Source organism: Gobius niger, assembly GCF_951799975.1.
Source record: "Gobius niger genome assembly, chromosome: 19".
Taxonomy (NCBI): domain Eukaryota; kingdom Metazoa; phylum Chordata; class Actinopteri; order Gobiiformes; family Gobiidae; genus Gobius; species Gobius niger.
Window position 1 is genome coordinate 25,220,276 of NC_136870.1, and position 22,759 is coordinate 25,243,034.

Here is a 22,759-nt window from a genome sequence, read left to right on the forward strand (position 1 = left end):
TTTCTCTCTCTCTTTCTTTCTTCATCCTTTCTCTCTTTCTCTTTCGCTCTCCATATTTCTTTCTTTCTCTCTCTCTCTCTCTCTCTGTCTTTCTCTCTCTTTTCTTTCTTTCTCTCTTTTCTTTCTCTGTTTTTTTCTTTTTCCTTTCTCTCTTTCTCTCTCTCTTTCTTTCTTTCTGTTTTTTCTTTCTTTCTCTCTCTTTCTCTCTCTTATCTCTCTCTCTTTTCTTTCTTTCTCTCTTTTCTTTCTCTCTTTTTGTCTTTTTTCTTTCTCTCTCTGTCTTTCTCTCTCTTTTCTCTCTCTCTCTGTCCTTCTCTGTTTTCTTTCTCTCTCTGTCTTTCTCTCCTTTTTCTTTCTCTCTGTTCTCTCTCTCTCTGTCCTTCTCTCTGTTTTCTCTCTCTCTGTCTGGAGTCTGTAGGAGCTGCTAAAGTGGAATGAAAACTTAATTTCATATTTGTGAATAACCAAAGCCTGGGACGTTCACTCGTACATTGTGATGATACAATAACCTATTGTACATGTTTTTAGTGGTCGGGGAAACTGGAGGAAACCTGCACAGACACGGGGAGAACATCCAAACCTCATACAGAAAGGTTCCTCCTGCCATGGCCACGTCCAGATTGAATAAATGAATATAAATGAAAGTGAGTAAAGGGTGACGGGTCAGGAGAGTCTGGGATGGGTTTTATTAAAGCTGCTTTCTCTTTGCTCAGTGAGGTCTGCAGAGGCTGAACTCACGGGTCAGGCTTATTACTCTGAAGGTTTCGCTTTAAAATAGAAACTCCCGACTCTGCATTTTAGGTCAGGGTTGTATCTACATCTGTGGAAAACAATACAGGTATTTGGTAATGGGAAGTGTCACTGTTGTTTTTAATGAAGTCCTGGTCGCCTGGTTTAGTCCGGGCTTTGTTCAGGCTTAGTTAAATTTTTATATTGATTTTAAGAGGCCAGTTAGAAACTCATTTTGTCCTAGACCTAATTTTCTCAGAGGTTTAGCATTTGGATTAAAATGACTGATGCTTAGTTTGGAAGGGACTGGATTCACAAATATGCTACATTCATCTTTCGGCTTAAAGTCCTTTCATTTTTTTAATCAAACACATTATTGTGAATATTGTCTTCACTTTTGGACGCCTTTACGAGACAGTCATGTGTTCATATGTGCTGAGAGAGAAGATGCTGGACTTCGTGACGGTGCACAATTGTCTGCAATGCACAACTGCAGCCTCTGGAGGGTCCCACACCTCGATGTTTGGGAGACTCGAGAGGCACCAGCAGCTTCAAATGCCTGTTTGATGCTTTGTAGCTGCTGTTCTTTTAATCTGATGTGTTTGTCTTGCCTTTATCTGCACAAACCCGTGTGTGCTCTAAATCAGCCACAAATCTCTTACGATGATTACGCTTCATCTTGAAATATTGAAGTTTTTCATTCTTAGACCAAGGCATTCAACTATTTCACGCTTTTCATCAGCAGAGAGATCATTTTTCTTTCCCTTATTGCTTGAAAATGATGTTCTGCTTAATAATGTGGAACATCCTTTTTCAGTAGTTTTTCCCTTAACTGGACTTAACCTGAAAACTAATCATAACAGGTCTCTGAGATTAATGTCAGTGATTCAAAGAGCCCTAAGATACAAAACCATCCATGAGTTTCATTGAAAAAAAAAACAAATATTGTTTTTCCTTTATGTTGCTGAAATATAATAAGTCATAGTGTAGAGGAGAGAGATGGAAACTTCACTTTTCTGAATCTATGGCAGATTTGTTGATGTTGCTATTAAAATGCACTTCCAATAACGCAAGTTTTGGCAAAAGCGGTTTTCATTTGCATTTTGAAGCAGGGAGGTGGTGTCGGCAGCTGATTTTTACTGATTACTGGTCTGGAAAAAGTAGAGTAACTCATTACTGGCTTCACTGGTCACACTTGTTGAGAATGTCATAAAAACAGACAGAAGAAGATCCTCCTCCCTCCTCACAGGGTGGGTCGGGTCGCACCTCGAGGCCCTACCTGCCTCATCTCCTTGTAGCCGTGGTGTTTGAAGTCCAGCTCGTCTGTGGTGATGACTTCGTTCCTCCGGTGGTAGTAGTTATTGGGATCTGTGTTTACGAAGCAAACACGCGGTTATTACAGCGGAGATTCAGAGGCGCAGAAATAATAAGGCTCTCTGCAATAACACAAACAATATTAGATCATAAAAATAAAGTTATGAAAGTGAGAGACTAAAAAGTGACCGACCTGGGAGGGGGCAGCCCAGCACCTCGGCTCTCATGCACACGCCCCCCTTGTTGAACCAGGACAGGGGGTTGATGCGGATGTACCGGGCCACCACCGCGGCCGGGAACAGGTTTCGCACCGGGATCTCCTTCTCAGAGTTTCCCTGGAAGATCTACTGAGGAGCACAGACACGCAGGACATTACAGGCCCAGTATGACCACTTCTCTCCTGTGAACATCTGTGCTTTATTACTCTGTGTAGAATTTTGTAGATTTTAGACCTCATATAGCCCTTTTCCACCAAGCTGGTGCTGGTTCTGGGCCAGTTCCAGTTTCAGAACCGGTTCTTTTGTTTTCCACTGAAAAAACGCTGGCTCTTGGTTCCAAAATCTGGTGCCGGTCGGGAACCAATTAAAAGCTGGACCAAGAAACGAGCAGCAGTGATGTCTGCGGCTGGGGGCGTGGCTCTCTCCTCCAACAAACAATCAATATGAGTTAGTTTGTGCTTATAACTTCCTGGAGAAGCCAAAACAGTCTCTGTGGAGGAAACTGTTGTTTTGCTTTATGCTCTTCAGCTAAAAGAGTTTGAAAGAAATCAAAATGTTAACGACTGCTGTGACAGGAACATAAACTATTTTTTCTGTATTTTATAACCAGAAGTGGCTGTAGTAAGATGTTACTATCCATTTTTGATGTTGACTTCCCAAAGCGTTGCTATGACAATAGGCACAGCTCTCGTTTTGTTGGAAAACCAAGTCAGTATGGAACCAACCCAGCACCAGAACCAGCTCTGAACCAGCCCCTTGGTGGAAAATCCCTAATAGAGCATTATGCATCAACATTTAGTTCAAACGAGTGTCATGAACCATCCATCCATCCATCCATCCATCCATTTTCTTCCACTTTTCCGTTTCCAGGTCCGAGCTGCCCAAATCACATTGCACCAGCCCCTTACGGCGCCTCCTGCAGGTGGTGGGTCCACAGAAGGACGGCCTCACGATTAACCGGGCCTGTTGGTCTCTCATAAGGAGCTTCTGAACCGCTCTTTGTCTGACCCATCCCCTATAGGACCTGTTTGCCCTGGGAGACCCCGACAACAGAGCTCCAGGATCATTCGGGCGCTCAAACCCCTCCACCACATTAAGGTGGCGGTTCCAGGAGGGGCAGATGGCATATTTTGTTCTTTTATAAAAACAATAGTGACGACCAACCCCAGGCCTTGTGACAACTTACTCCGCACATATAACAGGGGCACATTGTCACAGTCGATTTTGTTGTGTTTGACGGTTAAAAACAGTTTATCCCAATATGACAGAGAAGCGAGAGCGAGGTCACCTTCAAGTCAAGGGGTCAAGCTTTCATTTAAAGCAGTACTAAGTAACTCTTCCCCCTAGAGGCCATTAGCGCAACTGCAGGTGTAGTAGCAAGTTACGATTTTTTAATTGTCTTGGAGAGTAAATACTACGCTGACAGAAAAGGCGAAGGGAGAGAGGGATATTGTGCATCCAATTATACAATGGAAATAATTTTTTTCACTCAAACTTGGCTGTAAATACTGTTTAAAGTGATGTTAGCCCACAGTTAGCTTTGCCTGTTAGCATGTTAGCTTCTTCTTGGTGATTCCATTAGTGTGTATTGCTTTCTCCGCACCGGGGGCAGTCAAGTTGCAAACATGGTTTTCTGGCCAGAGACACCGGGGGGAGATGAAAGACCCTCCAATCATCCCATAAACAATAGTATTACCACCAGAGGGACTACGGGAAGGATTTATTTTTATTATTTAAGGATTTGCTCAAGACAGAGCGAATCCAAGCAAGACTTAAAAATGCATACTGAAAATGCAACTGAAAGTATTTTATCTACACTCTTGCCTCTTACTGTAATTGATTCATTATATGTTGATGTTTTTATTGATTGTATTTGTTTTTCTTATATTTTATGCTGCTTTAACTGTGAAGCACTTTGAATTGCCTTGTGTATGAATTGTGCTCTACAAATAAACTTGCCTTGCCTCGCCTTTATTAAGGTAAACACGTTACTTAGTACTGCTTTAAAGGGGCTAGATGCTAGTTTGTGATTTTATACTCACTACTGCCATCTCAGGCCTTATGCGTAACTGCAGTTTCTATATTAAGCTCGTGCATGACGGCACTTCAGACCCGAATTAACACCTTTCTGAGTGACAGAGCAGGGTTTTAGAGGCAGTTGTGGCTCATTCTACACATTAGGACATGGCTGAAACATAAGGGGAGGAAAATACATAATTTTGACATTTTTTAACTCCTTATAGTCCCTTTAATGCACGTCTGACTCTCGTGGGATTCTCTGTCGATGTCGAGTCTGATGAACCGGCGCGGCGTAAAGCAAAGTGCATCAGTGATGATAAACACAGAGGGAGCAGAAGCAGATGGGAACCTCGTCTCTGCACATCCAGTTGATGATCTCCCAAAACTAACATCAAAATACCACAGAACCCTGTCACCGCAGCTGTTTGTCCCATCGCGCAATAAAAAGGAAAATATACGAGCCGTGAAGGAGAAGAACGGATTTATAGTCGTACGAAAACATGACCAAAATGAAGACACACACAATGAATCTGAGGAAGCGAAGGATCAAAGCCTGAGTAACATAAAGCGCTTCCCCTTTAATGCACTTCCTGTTAATTGGCGTTTCCGCTCAGACAGACTCACCAAATCCTTGGAGCCGTTCCTCAGCGTTATCCATGAGTGGCTGTCGTTGCTCACCATGACCCTGTAGGAGGTCACCCAGTCGCTCCTGTGGAGGAAAGACCAGATTAGAGACTTCTGCTTTAACCTAACCGAAAGGATGTGAAGGAATCACCCGTTAGGAGCGAGGCTGAGAGGCAGAGCTGGGTTTGCAAAGGTCTCCAAAGGTTAAAGAAATGCGAGACCAATTTAAACTTGGGAGAAGAACTTTTAATAAGGAAATGAGTGTGAGGCAAGTTAAAAAAGACTATTACAGGCTTGAATATTCAGAAGAACTGTCCCCTTCCCCTTTAATTCCACCTACATTCACAAACTGGTCCACAGTGTCTCTTCAATGTCTCTATATTAAAATATGTGGAGGAACGTTGTGTCCTTTTCATGGCATTTATATCATTTTTGTGGTTTATTAACGTATTATAAGATGTTTAGTGGCAACTCAATGTGTATCCTTGAAGGAGCTACAAAGAAACAGGGTCATTTTCTGGTCCAAACTCATCTCAAACTTTCCTAATGCTTCAACAACATAAAAATTCGTCACAGGGACTGAGTTTAAACCAGGTTTCACAACTTTCAGGAGGAAAACGGTCACCTCACTGTAAAAAATACCGACTAGCCTGACATTTACGAGTTTAAAAGGCTTTAAAACCAGGATTTTGGATAAATGTCTGCTTTTACCATATACTAAAGGATAGCTCCTATGAGTTAGCATTTAGCTAAAAGGACACTTTTCATACGTTAATTCTTATCTAAAGCAAACTCTGAAAAGGTCTGTATTCCTAAACCTCTTACCACCCGCCTAAACCGAATGTGGAACACCAAATTTGAAAGGTAAGACCCACAAAACTGATCTTTTTCCTCGCGTCGTTGCTGTGTTATGTCACCTTTTTTATGTTTGGTTTTTTTGTCACATTTTTGCTGAGTTTTTGTCATTTTTTTGTTGAGTTTTTGTCATATTTTTTTGTTGTTTTTGTCATATTTTGGTTGATTTTTTGTCACATTTTTGTCACATCTTTGCTGAATTTTTGTTACATTTTTGTTAAGTTTTTGTCAAATTTTTGTTGAATTTTTGTCACTTTTTTGTTGCATTTTTGTCACTTTTTTGTTGCATTTACATCCTTGTTTTCTTCTCATTTTGTGTGGCTGTTTTGGTGCTTCTTTCCCCAAGAAGCTTTTTGATTAGGGTAAAGCCAAACAGGTGGGAGATAAGGGGTTAAAGGAACAGGCCACCGTTCTTCCATACTGAGATCTGTTCTTACATGAGCTTAGACGAGTTGATGTGTACCTGTCTGGTCTTTGTGTTCGCCCTCAGTCACACAAAACCAGCAAAGATGTTGTTAGCATTTGGCCTCTCCCAGTATATTCCTATAGCTCCAAACATTGGTGAAGTTAGAAGCGACGAAGCTCTTCCACACGCACAAAGACCAGACAGGTACGTATCAACTCGTCTAAGCTCAGGTAAGAACATATCTCAGTATGGAAAAACGGTGGCCTGTTCCTTTAATGTTTCTGTTCCTGTTGCTCTAATCTGACTACTTTTGTCAGTAACGAGTAATCTAGCACATCACTTTTTCCTATTTCTTGCGTCTTGTGGAGAGTCTCCGACATAGACAACAATAGAGGAGGGAGATGGATTTACGTCACTTTTCTGAGTCTGTGGAGCTTTGTTGATGTTACTGCTAATGCACTTCCAATAATGTGGATGGCTAATGCTAACGGCTATGGGAAAAGTACATTGAAAAGGCTAATGAACTCTGAACAGTTTCCTGGACCCGACATCCCAGTTCACCCAGTCTTGTAAAGCCATAAATACTGTCCTGTACACCAGCCTTAAAACTATTTCACTTTCTATGAATCAACTGTATGTTCATCTTTTCTTTAACCTCTTCACTCCCGCCTGAACTGAGAGCATTTTCTCCAGTTCGGCTTCACCCAAGTCCGGTAGGCCAGTGTAACGCCTCATTTGAAAGCTAAGACCTACAAAACTCATCTAAATGGATCTTTTTCCTCACGTCATCAGATTTTTTTCCCATCATTTTTTGGTTTTTTTTTTTTGTCAAATTTGTACTTTTATTGTCAAATTTTTGTCCATTTTTTGTCACATTTTTTGTCACATTTTTGCCATTTTTTCATCATTTTTTCATATTTTTTTGTTAATTTTTTGTCAATTTTTTGTGACATTTTTGTGACATTTTTGCCACTTTCTTCATCATTTTTTGTCAATTTTTCGTCCGTTTTTTGTCTAAGTTTTCTCACTTTTTTGTCACATTTTTGTCATTTTTTCATAATTTTGTTGTCAATTTTTTGTCAATTTTTTGTCAATGTTTTGTCACTTTTTTGTCACATCTTCATCATTGTTTTTGTCTCAGTTCTGTCGCTATTTCCCCACCTTTTGTCCAGAAGCTTTTGGATTGGGGTAAAGCCAAACTGGAGAAAATGTGCTCGTTCAGGTGGGAGTTAAGGGGTTAAAGAGGCTAGATGCAAGTCCCTTTAAAGTGCATGTCTCTGCTCCTCTCCTGTTGCAGACAAATAAGTGTTTCAGACTCTAGAATGTGTGAGTGACTTTCTCTCAGAATCAGCCGAATCAGGAGCCATTTTCGTCTCCACGATTAAAACCCAAATGAAAAATCCACAAATGTGTTTCTCCCTAATATATTATTCCTAATATATATTATCCCTAATATATTATCGTTAATATATTAATCCAGCTCCACCACCACCGTCTCGAAACATTAAGACTCTCATTTCTGCCAGAAGGAGACAGTTTGTGCTGAAATCCTGCCTCCGCTCGGGGCTTCAGGGGCAGAGCCTTGTGGGAGCTGTGCAGTATCTCCCAATTAAGAAGTACAGAAGCCCGGAGGTGTCAGAAATCATGTGGAAACACAGGCGGGAGGAGAGTAAAGGGGAAACCCGTGATAACTGTCAAAGCACAAGGGACTTTTTTCAGCTCATTTTAGATTTTAGATGCACTTTGGCGAAAAACTGTGTCCACAGTTCGATGAAGGGCAGTCATTAATATATCTGAATATTGCTCAAAATCAACTTTTCTGACACGTTTTGGGGTTTGGAAAGTCAAGGAAAAGCAAATCTACGAGCAGGAAACATTTGATTTTATAATGAACACCGTTTGTAGCTGTGCTTTTGTTCACTTGTGCTGACAGAGAAGGGGCGAGTCTTTCTTTCATGTGGATATCTGGCTGAGGAGCAACATCTCCGTGACCTGCAGCACTCGGGGGGTTCCACAGGGGACGGTTCTCGCGACTCTCCTCTTCACTCTGTACACCGCGCACTTCACGTAAGAGCTCTTACGCCAAACCGGATGTGCGTCAGCGTCCGCCATGACAAGATGCTTCCGAATTGGGCTGTCAATTAGGAAGTAGTTAGGAAAAGGAGCCTCGATGCTAACTATCATGGCCACTTTAGCATAGGGACCTCTGGTGCTAACTAACCTGTGATTAGGAGCTATGTGCCATCCCATAAGCCACTGCGCCAAATCCCCCCACCCCCCTCAGCCCCACCCTGGAGTGATTCATGCGCAACCACTGTTGCTTGACAGGAGCACATTTAATAATAAAAGTAATAATAACAATAATAACGAACTTTATAAAAGTGACAAAATACATGTCCCAACAGCTCAGTCACATGTCAGTGTTAAAGAGGAAACTCAGTAAACGGATTAAATGCTTTTGTTTTCATTTAGTAGAAACTTAAGTCACATGGATCATTTGCTGCTGTAGCTTTAAGAAACAGCTGCGGAGATAAAATAACACTAAAGGGAAATGTTTGGATCATTTGGATTTTTTTTCTCCTTAAATGTCTTTGTTTTGACACTATGTTGTTGTTGGACACTGTACACTAGGGGGCGACATGCGCTTTTGTTTGACCTGCACTCCACCAATAACTTTAAAGAAGAAGAAAAACAGCTGTTGGTGATGTCACTTCCCTTTCCCCTGTTTAAGGACGGACGGATTGTTCAAATACTGCTGAAGCTCTAGTTCACTAACTGCACAGATCTAACACTCGACCTCATGAAAGGTTAAGGAGTTAATTGCTCGTGTTAGAGCTTAGAGGCGATAATCTGATGGTTTCAGACCATCATGTGTCATGTGCAGAAGTTCTCGGACGACCCTGCCATCGTCGGGTGCTTCCATGGGGGGGACGAGTAGGAGTTCCCGTCCCTTGTGATGGACTTCACCACCTGGAGTCACCTGAAGCTCAACACCTCCAAGACAAAGGAGACGGTCCTGGACGTTCTCCTCAGCCTGTGACCATGGATGGCGAGGAGATCGAGCTGGACCGGACAGTGAACACTGACCAGCTCTACAAGAAAATGCAGTGCAGGTTCTACTGCTCGAGGAGGAAAAAAAGAAAGTGCTCCAACTGTTCTGGGTGGGAGGGGCTAAATGGGAATGATAGCATCACATGATTTTCTAATTATTATATATTTTTTTATGATTTCCTGGACTTTAGTTGTGGAATTAGTAAATATCGAAGTATTATCGTAATCGTAACATTAAAGACAGTTCACTAGAAGTTGTAAAAGTTAGTTTGATTTAACATTTGCCCTCATAAAAAACAGAAGGAAATCAATGATTGCAGACGTTTTAAAGGATTCTCTGCAAAAAAACAAAACCAAGTCCAGGTCAGTATCGATTTATAAATAGCTATAATCCACTTTTTGATCGGCTCAGTCTCACGTTGTGTCCATCTGCCCGTGAGGCCTGAGCTTTGACCTACAGGAGCTTTGGGCCCCACTCCCCACCAGAGGGCGCCGAGGTCACACTCAGGGGGCGCAGTGGTGGAGCAGGCACTGAGCAAAGGCTTCTCTGTTTGATGTTCGTTGATCCACAGCACCCTCAGTTTTCAGCTTTCAGATTAGATCGGTCTCTAAACCTGCACTTTAACATCACCATATACACAAAGAGGTTATACTCACGACCAGAGCGAGCTGCGGCCCTGGGTGATGACGCCGGTGAACTTGGTGAGTCTCCGCGCATCCACCTCGAACCACTGGAGGGCGTCGTTTCGGCCGGCGCACCACGCCCCGTCGTACAGGTCGTCCTCGTACAGACCGGCCTGGGCGGGACACGAGAGAGAGAGACGTGTGATGAGGCCGGGCAGATGTTCTCACTATGTTCAACATTTGCTTTGGCTTGGGACCATAATGCCAGCTCTGCCTCATAATGAAATGTAAATGTTTTTTTAGGTTTTAATTGTGTGGAATTATGGAACTCGCTTTAACCAGTTCCCTGCCATCCACCAGCTGCAAGACATGCTTTACTCACAAAGATCTAACACATATGAGGCATTAACACAACGAAAACATCACAAAAACACGACAAAAAAGTCATGAAAACACGACAAAAAAGTTATGAAAACACGACAAAAAAGTCATGAAAACACGACAAAAAAGTTATGAAAACACGACAAAAAACTCATGAAAACACAACAAAAAAGTCATGAAAACACAACAAAAAAGTTTTGAAAACACGACAATAAAGTCATGAAAACACGACAAAAAGTCCCGAAAACATGACAAAAAAAGTCATGAAAACACGACAAAAAAGTCATGAAAACACGACAAAAAAGTTTCGAAAACATGACAAAAAAAGTAATGAAAACACGTCGAAAAAGTCATGAAAACACGACAAAAAGTCCCGAAAACATGAAAAAAACCTCATGAAAACATGACAAAAAAGTCACGAAAAGAAGGCAAAAATTCATGAAAACACAATGAAAAAGTCATGAAAAAAAGTCCAGAAAATACGACAAAAAAGTCATGAAAACATGACAAAAAAGTCCTGAAAACATGACAAAAAAGTCCCGAAAACATGACAAAAAAAGTCCCGAAAACATGACAAAAAGTCCAGAAAACACGACAAAAAAGTCCAGAAAACACGACAAAAAAGTCCAGAAAACATGACAAAAAAGTCCAGAAAATACGACAAAAAAGTCCCGAAAACATGACAAAAAAAGTCCAGAAAATACGACAAAAAAGTCCCGAAAACATGACAAAAAAAGTCATGAAAACACGACAAAAAAGTCATGAAAACACGACAAAAAAGTTTCGAAAACATGACAAAAAAAGTAATGAAAACACGTCGAAAAAGTCATGAAAATACGACAAAAAGTCCCGAAAACATGAAAAAAACCTCATGAAAACATGACAAAAAAGTCACGAAAAGAAGGCAAAAATTCATGAAAACACAATGAAAAAGTCATGAAAAAAAGTCCAGAAAATACGACAAAAAAGTCATGAAAACATGACAAAAAAGTCCCGAAAACATGACAAAAAAAGTCCCGAAAACATGACAAAAAAGTCCAGAAAACACGACAAAAAAGTCCAGAAAACACGACAAAAAAGTCCAGAAAACATGACAAAAAAGTCCAGAAAATACGACAAAAAAGTCCCGAAAACATGACAAAAAAAGTCATGAAAACACGACAAAAAAGTCATGAAAACACGACAAAAAAGTTTCGAAAACATGACAAAAAAAGTAATGAAAACACGTCGAAAAAGTCATGAAAATACGACAAAAAGTCCCGAAAACATGAAAAAAACCTCATGAAAACATGACAAAAAAGTCACGAAAAGAAGGCAAAAATTCATGAAAACACAATGAAAAAGTCATGAAAAAAAGTCCAGAAAATACGACAAAAAAGTCATGAAAACATGACAAAAAAGTCCTGAAAACATGACAAAAAAGTCCCGAAAACATGACAAAAAAAGTCCCGAAAACATGACAAAAAAGTCCAGAAAACACGACAAAAAAGTCCAGAAAACACGACAAAAAAGTCCAGAAAACATGACAAAAAAGTCCCGAAAACATGACAAAAAAAGTCATGAAAACACGACAAAAAAGTCATGAAAACACGACAAAAAAGTTTCGAAAACATGACAAAAAAAGTAATGAAAACACGTCGAAAAAGTCCAGAAAATACGACAAAAAGTCCCGAAAACATGAAAAAAACCTCATGAAAACATGACAAAAAAGTCACGAAAAGAAGGCAAAAATTCATGAAAACACAATGAAAAAGTCATGAAAAAAGTCCAGAAAATACGACAAAAAAGTCATGAAAACATGACAAAAAAGTCCTGAAAACATGACAAAAAAGTCCCGAAAACATGACAAAAAAAGTCCCGAAAACATGACAAAAAAGTCCAGAAAACACGACAAAAAAGTCCAGAAAACACGACAAAAAAGTCCAGAAAACATGACAAAAAAGTCCAGAAAATACGACAAAAAAGTCCCGAAAACATGACAAAAAAGTCCCGAAAACATGACAAAAAAGTCCAGAAAACACGACAAAAAAGTCCAGAAAACATGACAAAAAAGTCCAGAAAACATGACAAAAAAGTCCAGAAAACACGGCAAAAAAGTCCAGAAAACATGACAAAAAAGTCCAGAAAACATGACAAAAAAAGTCATGAAAACACGACAAAAAAGTCATGAAAACACGACAAAAAAGTTTCGAAAACATGACAAAAAAAGTAATGAAAACACGTCGAAAAAGTCATGAAAATACGACAAAAAGTCCCGAAAACATGAAAAAAACCTCATGAAAACATGACAAAAAAGTCACGAAAAGAAGGCAAAAATTCATGAAAACACAATGAAAAAGTCATGAAAAAAAGTCCAGAAAATACGACAAAAAAGTCATGAAAACATGACAAAAAAGTCCCGAAAACATGACAAAAAAAGTCCCGAAAACATGACAAAAAAGTCCAGAAAACACGACAAAAAAGTCCAGAAAACACGACAAAAAAGTCCAGAAAACATGACAAAAAAGTCCAGAAAATACGACAAAAAAGTCCCGAAAACATGACAAAAAAAGTCATGAAAACACGACAAAAAAGTCATGAAAACACGACAAAAAAGTTTCGAAAACATGACAAAAAAAGTAATGAAAACACGTCGAAAAAGTCATGAAAATACGACAAAAAGTCCCGAAAACATGAAAAAAACCTCATGAAAACATGACAAAAAAGTCACGAAAAGAAGGCAAAAATTCATGAAAACACAATGAAAAAGTCATGAAAAAAAGTCCAGAAAATACGACAAAAAAGTCATGAAAACATGACAAAAAAGTCCTGAAAACATGACAAAAAAGTCCCGAAAACATGACAAAAAAAGTCCCGAAAACATGACAAAAAAGTCCAGAAAACACGACAAAAAAGTCCAGAAAACACGACAAAAAAGTCCAGAAAACATGACAAAAAAGTCCCGAAAACATGACAAAAAAAGTCATGAAAACACGACAAAAAAGTCATGAAAACACGACAAAAAAGTTTCGAAAACATGACAAAAAAAGTAATGAAAACACGTCGAAAAAGTCATGAAAATACGACAAAAAGTCCCGAAAACATGAAAAAAACCTCATGAAAACATGACAAAAAAGTCACGAAAAGAAGGCAAAAATTCATGAAAACACAATGAAAAAGTCATGAAAAAAAGTCCAGAAAATACGACAAAAAAGTCATGAAAACATGACAAAAAAGTCCTGAAAACATGACAAAAAAGTCCCGAAAACATGACAAAAAAGTCCAGAAAACACGACAAAAAAGTCCAGAAAACACGACAAAAAAGTCCAGAAAACATGACAAAAAAGTCCAGAAAACACGGCAAAAAAGTCATGAAAACACAGCGAACCAGGCATGGTCAAATTAAAAAAGTCTCAAAAACAAATTTAAAAGTCACAAAAACATGCCGAAAGATGAGGCAGATGAGGCGCTACACTGGCCTAGAGGCTGCGATTTCTCCAGTCAAGAAGCTTTTAGATTTGGATAAAGCCGTGTGGGGGGTGAAGAGGTTGAAAAGTCCTTTCTCTCGAGCTGTGTGTCTGAGGGCCGCTTCTGGGCTGACTTGGTTAAATGACATGTGGGATAATAAAGTTCACATAAACCATATTTCCATTTAAAGTGGACACATCATATCCTCCTCATTGTCCCGGGAGCCGCCGCGTCCTCTCAGCTGCAGCGCCGGCACGTCGGGCAGATTCTTCCTGTGATTGAAGAACGTGGAACAGTGTTTGCGCTGCTGTTTTATTCATCTAAATGCAGCCGACAATGAGAACAATGAGAAAGAAGAGCTATAGAAATGTGGCGGGTGTCCAATCGCGCCGGGTCACAAAATTCTCATTTGAGGTCAGACAATACTGAGCTGCGTCTAATTGTAACATCTTTACAGACGGTTCTTGGCGAGTTGAAAAGGAAAGAGGGGAAGAAGGCGCAGAGAGACACGTGTGAGCTGAGAGGGGAGGGGCCGCCAACTGTTAAACTGTTACAGCCAAACACATTCATTTAATTCTATAAATATGTTTGATGTGCTCTCCAGATTGTGTTTCATTTTCATGAGCTTCCTCTGCAACAAAATGGCTTGAGCGACATGATTTCAAATTGTAAAATATATCAATGCTGAGGCATTTGGTCTTTGCTGTCTGGTCTTTACGCATGCGCTCAGTCACGCAAAAAGACCAAAGATGTTGTTAGCATTTAGCCTCTCCTCTTCTCCTCTATGGGGCCAAACGGGGGTGAAGTTAGAAGCGACCAAGCTCTTCCACGTTTTCCCTGTTTAAATACGGCTGCGTATTTTAGTACATAACCGTCATTTTAGTTGCACAAAATGAAACATGCCGATTTTCTAAGCGGATAAAAAGGGGAACTATATTGTAAGGCGTAATCAGAGGTGCAGCTTACCATAAGGCAGGACAGGCAGCTGCCTGAGGCCCCCAACAGTCAAGGGCCCCCCCATGCACCAACTCATTATTTAGAAGCCTGCAGTAAACGCTTGATATACACAGTCTTCCTAATGATCTTGATGATGCAGTTACATCATCTCTCCACCAGTGCTCCGTGGCGCTGTTGTTCCCCATCCTGCTGCTGCTTTAGTGAGTCAGGGTTCATTAATGTAACTTATAATGAGCAGTGGACAGACTTTTTTTACTCACGGCTCCACCAGATTATACTTTCTAATGGTGAAATCAGTTTATTGTTACTCTTCATGACCTAAAGAACCTCCGCTTCTGTTCTGAGGGAAACTTATACAGAGAACTGCATTATGGGAGTTGTCAGGTGACCAGCTCCTGCCCAAATGACATCCTCTCCCAGTGTGCAGTACACCGAGCGGCCACAAGAGGGCCCCCTACCGACATGCTTGCTTGGGGCGCCTTGGTACCCTTGCTACACCACTGGGCGTAATGTAACTATACTTACTTATACTTACACGTACCTGTATTTAACCCCTTAACTCCCACCTGAACCGAGCACATTTTCTCCAGTTTGGCTTTACCCCAGTCCAAAAGCTTCTGGAAAAAGCTGTGAAAATAGCAACAAAACTGAGACGAAAACAATGATGGAAATGTGACCAAAAAGTGAGAAAACATTGACAAAAAAGTGACGAAAAATTTATGAAAAAGTGGCAAAAATGTCACAAGAAATTGACAAAAAATTGTCCAAAAAATGACAAAAAAATTGACAAAAAATTACAAAAAATTACAAAAATGTGACAAAAAAATTACAAACATTTGCTAAAAAATTTGATGAAAAAATTTGATGAAAAAATTGACAAAAAAATTACAAAAAAAATGACAAAAAATGACAAAAAATGACAAAAATGTGACGAAAAAATGACAAGAATCAGACAAAAAAATGACAAAAAAGTTACAAGAATGAGTTGAATACCCAACAAAAAAATTATGGAAAAAAATCTGATGACGTGAGGAAAAAGATCCTCTCGGTTCAGGCGGGAGTTAAGAGGTTAAACAGGGAAACGTGGAAGAGCTTGGTCGCTTCTAACTTCACCCCCGTTTGCCCCCATAGAGGAGGGGAGGGGAGGCTAAATGCTAACAACATCTTTGGTCACGTAAAGACCAGACAGTGACACATCAACTCGTCTAAGCTCAGGTAAGAACAAATCTCAATATAGAAAAATGGTGGTCTGTTCCTTTAAGCCCATATGCCTGATATGTCATTCAAGTCACTGTCAATGTTCTGTCTTTTGATGAGACCAATGTTAAACCATTTTCATAAAGACTATCATAATAATATACATAATAATAGTCGACCTCAGTGTTGAATCTGCGTTTCCAGCGGTGACGGGTCCTTGACAGGCCTCCATCACGGCCACCGCGGCCTCTCTAATGTTCAGTCATCAGCTCCAACACGTCAGAAAGCACTTTGGTTTCAGACTCGAGGCCGCGACCCGAGCAGGCCGCTAATGGAAAAACGTCATTCCCAATCTTAAACCTAATTCAGGCTGTGACAGGAGATCCAGAACTAATAACGGCTGTCGGGGGGTGAGGTCTGTGAGCGGACAGAGGGCAGCGAGTCCTGCACCAGTCAGGGAATTCATCCCGACATGCTGAAAACATCCAACTGAATATAAAACCCATCGTGCTGCTTTATGAGCTTTTATAATGTGCTGCAGAGGGGCAGAGGGTGGAGTTAAAGGGATATTTCAGGATTTTTCACATATGGCATGTTTTTAAATTCATGCAGTCCTTATATGTGAAGAGTTTAGTGATGCTAGGCTAGTGCTAGGCTAGTGCATGTCTATGGTAACTAGTAGCCTGCATTAAAAACAGTCTGACCAAGCACAGAGCACCTGAGGCAAATCACTTATAACACCAAACTAACCATAGAAATGTCTGTTGACTGAGTAAAGAACTTGTATTTGAGCAGCTTCCTGGTTGTAGCTACGCAGCGGCGGAGTGATCTGCTCGGTTGCCGGATCTAGTTTGTTTACCTGCGGCCGCATTACTACACCTGGAATTCACAAAGGAGCTTTCTACAAATCAGATATGGCAACGTTTGAAGGACGAGCCCATGATTTTGAAGAGGTTTTTAACAGACGTGGGAGTAAGTCACTAAATGCAAGGCTCGAGTCAAGTCCAAGTCGATGGTCATTCGGTCAAGTCAAGTCTTGCTTTTGCCTCAAGTCACAAACACCAGCGTGTCTACTTTTCAAAATCTGTTTAATCTACTTGAAAATAGGCTAATATAAAACTAAAAAAAAATAAAACTAAATTCTAATGGATTTGGATCTATAGTCTAATTCAGTGGTTCTCAACCTGGGGGTCGGGACCCCAAGGGGGTCGCGAGACAAATTTGGGGGGTCGCCAGATCATTTAGATAAAATATACATATTTTCATTAGCATATAATTAAATTTATTGTTTTATTGTAGCATGTGTTTGTTATTTTACCAGAGTGCCATTGTTTGATTGTAGTTTCATGAATTTTATTTCAGCCATTTGTTTTTTTCTTTGTTTTTTTAAGAATTATGTCGGCTAATGTTCCTATTTTTCACGGTGTGACTCGGGCGGGGGGGGGGTCACGAACCCCTTTACCTATTATAATGGGGGTCGCGGCTCCAAAAGGTTGAGAACCACTGGTCTAATTAATATTTTATCACCACAAAATTCAGTATATATATATTTTAAATGCTCCAGTATACGTACAAAATTACTGGGACAGCATTTTATGGAAGGGGGCCCGGGGGGGCGACTTAAAAAAAATGGAAACAGAGTCGTTTAAACATGAGCTTCTTTTCCCTGTGGTCTGAAAGATAATTAAAAAATAATATTTTTATTTTTGTTCATTTCTGGCAGTTTTTCTGCCAGTGGTTCCCCTGTAATGCCCCAGCCCCTGTATACTCGGATTCGCCCCTGCTCAAAGTAGATTCTGCACAGCCTTCAGTCCCGCTGTCACTGGGCTCTGTGTGAACGCAGAAAACTTCTACTAAATGCTGTAACCTTTGTGTGAACGCCTAAAAACAGCGCCAAGAGTCTCCCACCTCTGGTTTTCAATGCAGGCTACTAGTTGCTATAGACATGCACTAGCCTAGCACTAGCTTAGCACTAGCCTAGCACCACTTAACTCTTCAACTGCAAGGACTGCATGAATCAAAACAATATATATCTCTCCAGAAACAAACTAGGAAATGAGGCCCTATGTTAAAAATCCTGAAATATCCCTTTAAAAACCTCTTTGTGAATTCCACGTGTAGTAATGCGGCCGCAGGTAAACAAACTACTGTAGATCCGGTCACCGAGCAGATCACTCCGCCGCTGCGTAGCTACAACCAGGAAGCTCCTCATATATAAGTTCTTTTAAATACAAAATGGTGATAGAAGCGATTGGATTCTCCAGGTTCTGCCCTTTAAAACGAGGCCACAGCATTTCCATATTCACTGAGATTTAGTCACTGAAAGTTGTGTTACTGTGGAGCAACGTGCTTGGTTCAGGAGGGAATTAAAGGTTAAAAAAACAGCTCTTAAATGTTCTGTTCACACCAGCGTTAACTTCAAACTCACACCCCAGTGGGTTTTCTTCTCAAAATGTGTTTTCTGTTTCAGCCTCATGAAAGAAATATCGATGCGATGAGCCAGTCTTTGGACCAGCTCTTTGAAATGTGTCTAAACATTGTGTCTCAAACCCGGTTCCAGCTCTTGTAAAGTCCTCGCAGCTGCAGAGCGTGTCCGGACTCATCATCATTACGAAGCATTTCCTCCGACTCTGCCTCCACCTCCGCCTCAGCGCCTCGTTCACAAACATCTGTACAGGCGCGGGACTCACCTGTATGTTGAGGCGTCCGCGGTGGGCCCCCAGGCCGTAGCGCAGCGTGCTGGAGGCGTGGAGCTGGAAGTCGTCGATCTTCAGGTTCTCCAGCCCCATGGGAGGACACTCTGAAACACCACAGTCAGGGAAAGTTTACTCTGGTACTCCGGGTTCTACAACGTCAGGCCCGGGGATCAAATCCGGTCCTCCAGCACAGAACCTCTGGCCCTCAAGATGATTTTGAGAAACATTATCACACAAATCAGGGAGAACTTTGAACATTATTAGAGTTATATGGGAGAAATAAAGGTAGAAATACGGTCAGCCCTGTTTGGCTGGCATTTCAAAGAAGTGCACTGGAAAAATCGTTTAACCTCTTACCACCCGCCGAACGTGTAACACCTCATTTGAAAGCTAAGACACACATGTTTGCTGAGTTTTTGTATTTTTTTTGCTGAGTTTTTGTCATTTTTTTTGCTGAGTTTTTGTCATTTTTTTGCTGAGTTTCTGTCATTTTTTTGTTGAGTTTTTGTCATTTTTTTTTGCTGAGTTTTTGTCATTTTTTTTGCTGAGTTTCTGTCATTTTTTTGCTGAGTTTTTGTCTTTTTTTTGCTGAGTTTTTGTCATTTTTTTTGCTGAGTTTTTGTCATTTTTTTTGCTGAGTTTTTGTTATTTTTTTTGCTGAGTGTTTGTCATTTTTTTGCTGAGTTTTTGACATTTTTTTGCTGAGTTTTTGTCACATTTTTGTTGAATTTTTGTCACATTTTTGTTGCATTTACATCCTTGTTTTCTTCTCATTTTTTGTGGCTGTTGGTGCTTTTTTCCCAAGCAGCTTTTTGATTAGGGTAAAGCCAAACTGGAGAAAGTGGGATCCGTTCAGGTGGGAGTTAAGGGGTTAAGGAAGAAATTACATAAATCTACTTGAATTAAGAGATTGAATCTAAGGTTTGAGTAAATTTGGTCTAGACGAGATAAAACCTATTGTAGTTATTCTCTTATTTTGTGTCATTTCACGTTAAAAGGAATTATTTGTCTGATTTCAAGTGGGTTTTATTCTTCTTCTAGCATTAGTATCTTGGATTAGTTCAAACCGACTCAAATTCAACATAGAAGAACTTTAATTTAAGCAATTTTAAAGGGGGGGTATTATGCAAAATCGACTTTTTCAAGCTTTACATCGTGTTATTCTGTCATTCCCTCATTAAAAACATGCCTGAAGTGTTGCCTTGGCACATTCACGTATTTTTGAGTAATCTGTAAAAACTCTGATGGCGGCCATTTTAGGGATAGGTTTGCCTGAGTCCAGGCAGAGGTTCTTAAAAAGACAGAGGCCTATTTCAAGACATTCACTACAGCCATTTTGAGAGAGACATTTTATACAAGGCAGATATTCTAATTTTCTGCATTTACAGACCAACAGAAGGTTTGGTCATCATTGTAGTGTGATACAGACTGGTGCTATGTGATTGAAAAAAGCATAATACCCCCTCTTTAAGTCATTTATCTCATTTAAGATGGTCATGTTTCCAGTGTTGTGCTTTACTTTGGGCTAATAATCAGCGGCTTCGGCCCTCAGTCTATTTACAATAAAGAAATCGGCCTCCGCCAAGAAAACTTGCCGACCACATGGCATGATGACGAAAGTGTACTTTGAGAAACTTGGCAACACAGGCTTGTAAAGTTCGATACAAGTTTAAGACATTTTTATTATTACAAACAATCAGAAAACAGTATTTCCTTTTGCCCCAAGTCCTAAATGGCAGCCATGTTTGATTTTATAGAGCAGGGGTAGACAACGTCAGGCCCGAATAAAACCTTTGGTCCCCAGGAGAGTTTTGAATCAGAGACCAAATATGTGGAAAATACTGTCAATGTTTTCACATTTCCTGGCAACACACCCCATTGGGGCTTATATTATATCCAAAACTTATATTTGTAGAAAAAAAGGTGCTTTACTTTGTGCTACAATTGTGAGTTTCAGCCCTCGGTGTTTAGGCAAGTTTGTGTCGGCCTCCATGACACAAACTTGCCTTCCCCTGTTATAGAGTCAGCGGCAAAAAAGGTTCAATATCTCAGCTTCTAAACAACAGAGAGCTTTTATTTTGATAGTTAAAGGGATATTTCAGGATTTTTGACATAGGGCCTCATTTCCTAGTTATCCAGAGTGTTGCTGATTTCCGGAGATATTTTTTTGTAATTCATGCAGTTCTTCTGTTTGAAGAGTTTTGTGGCGCTAGGCTAGTGCTAGGCTAGTGCATTTCTATGGTATCAGCTAGCCTGCATTAAAAACAGTCTGACCCGCTCCACAGAGCACCTGAGGCAAATCACTTATAACACCAGACTAACCACATTTAAAATAACTTATATTTGAGCAGCATCAGCTTTGGGGTTGTATAAGCTACGCGGCGGCGGAGTGATCTGCTAGAAAATAGTCCCTCAAAATGCGATCATTCATATGATGCAGGTCAGTTTTATTCCAAAAATGATTCTATGGACACAGACATTTATATGGTTAGTCTTGTGTTATAAGTGATTTGCCTCAGGCTAGCTGATACCATAGAAATGCACTAGCCTTGCACTAGCCTAGCGACACGAAGCTCTTCAAACATAAGAACTGCATGAATTACAAAAAAAAAATATCTCCAGAAACTAGGAAATGAGGCCCTATGTCAAAAATCTTGAAATATCCCTTGAGGCGGAGTCACCTGCGGCATCACCGGCGGCCATCTTGCCACAGGGAACCTTTCTGGCGAGTACATGAGTGATCAGCACCAACACAAATACTCTTATCTCACTCAAATCTTGACGGTTTGGTTTCTAACTTATATAATAATTCATCTTAAGATCGTTTTGTCTAAATTTGTAGGAATTATGGAGTTTGTCGCTTCATGTGTGCGATTTTCTTCCACCTGGAGTAAGTCAACCATGAATTATGCATGACCCCCACATTCCTCCCAGGCTAATGATGAGCTTGTTCCTGATGCAAATGTGTTGGAGAATCCTGATCTAGCCTGAAAAGACATCCATTATTTATTAAAGGGACATGTCCTAACATCACTATCCACATCACACAAAGCTACAGTGTACTGGATCTCATTTGTGAAAGATCATCACTGCAGCTTCAGTGTCTCCGAAGTCTCTTGTTGTGGTTTGGGTGAAAGTCTGGGACTCGAGAGCCTTTGGGCCTCTGGGATTTGAACCATCACCCCAGATTTACTGACTGCGTCTTCGATGGAAGAATAGTGGAAGCCGAGCCAGGTTTTAGACAAAGGGAACTTGTGTGAGCACTTAAAAACAGACACGCTGCGAACTCGCAACTTCCAAGAGCGCTTCTTTATGGTGACAGTGTTGGAATCGATATGAAGACGAGGATTGTGTAAAAAAAAATTGAGTTTGGCTGTGATGCTAGGAGTTTATGGAGTAATAGCTGCCATCTTGTCCTGTTATTTCCTGTTAGTGGAGATAATGAGGAATAATGAGTTTATGACACATCAAAAGATATTACTATAACCCTTTAACCAATAGTACCGTATATAGTACTGTGGATTGCTTATACAGTCACAGTTAACCGATGAAGACGAACCCCTGGGGATCTTTTGAGTTTGTTTTATTTTTTGTCCGCTGCCCAATACCTTGTTTTATGTAAGGCTTGGTGCAAAATAATGCCTGATATTTTGCTTCAATATGGTGCGAAATGATACCTGTGAGATGTGCATCAATATAAAAGTATGTACAATGTCAAGGATATGTTTGGGAATAGCGCTATCACCAACTTTAGATGTTCCATATTTGACTTGGCCTTCTATGTTTTGAGATCTCTGGTTGTAGTTGGATGTGTCTATGCAATGTTAAATACCATGTATCCAAAAGGCGGTGTTTTTCTAAATATAGATGAGTTTGAGGTTTAAAGTCTGCAAATACAAGTGTGCTGCTGTGAACATGTTTGGGTGTAAAGTTTCTCTGGACAGTGGATGTTTTCCATGGATTCATCTGCAGGGCACATGTGGAACGTCACTCTCACGCCCCCCTGACCTGCAGCCTCTACAAAGCAACAACATGAGTCAGGAATCCACTGATCCAAACCAGCCGTAATTACAAAACTACAGAGATACGTGTCCTTTCTGAGGGGTGGGGTAGAAGCTATAGGTTTACATTAAAACATATAGGGCAGGGGTATAGGCAAGGGACGATTTTATCATTGTCAACACTCCAAGGGACGAACCTCATCAGTGTAGCCCAAAGTAAAGAACCATCATATACGACCA

General features: G+C 40.4%; 1 protein-coding gene across 1 annotated transcript in view; it reads right to left on the minus strand.

The window, feature by feature from the left end:
• Positions 1-22,759, minus strand: part of cpxm2 (carboxypeptidase X (M14 family), member 2) — a 60,312-nt gene that overhangs the window by 5,350 nt on the left and 32,203 nt on the right. Inside the window, exons 3-7 of the mRNA XM_079577149.1 lie at positions 18,513-18,622; positions 9,874-10,013; positions 4,905-4,989; positions 2,237-2,387; positions 2,009-2,097 (exon numbers count right to left, since the gene is read on the minus strand). Coding sequence (XP_079433275.1) covers positions 2,009-2,097; positions 2,237-2,387; positions 4,905-4,989; positions 9,874-10,013; positions 18,513-18,622 — 575 coding nt within the window. The remainder of the gene's footprint in view (positions 1-2,008; positions 2,098-2,236; positions 2,388-4,904; positions 4,990-9,873; positions 10,014-18,512; positions 18,623-22,759) is intronic.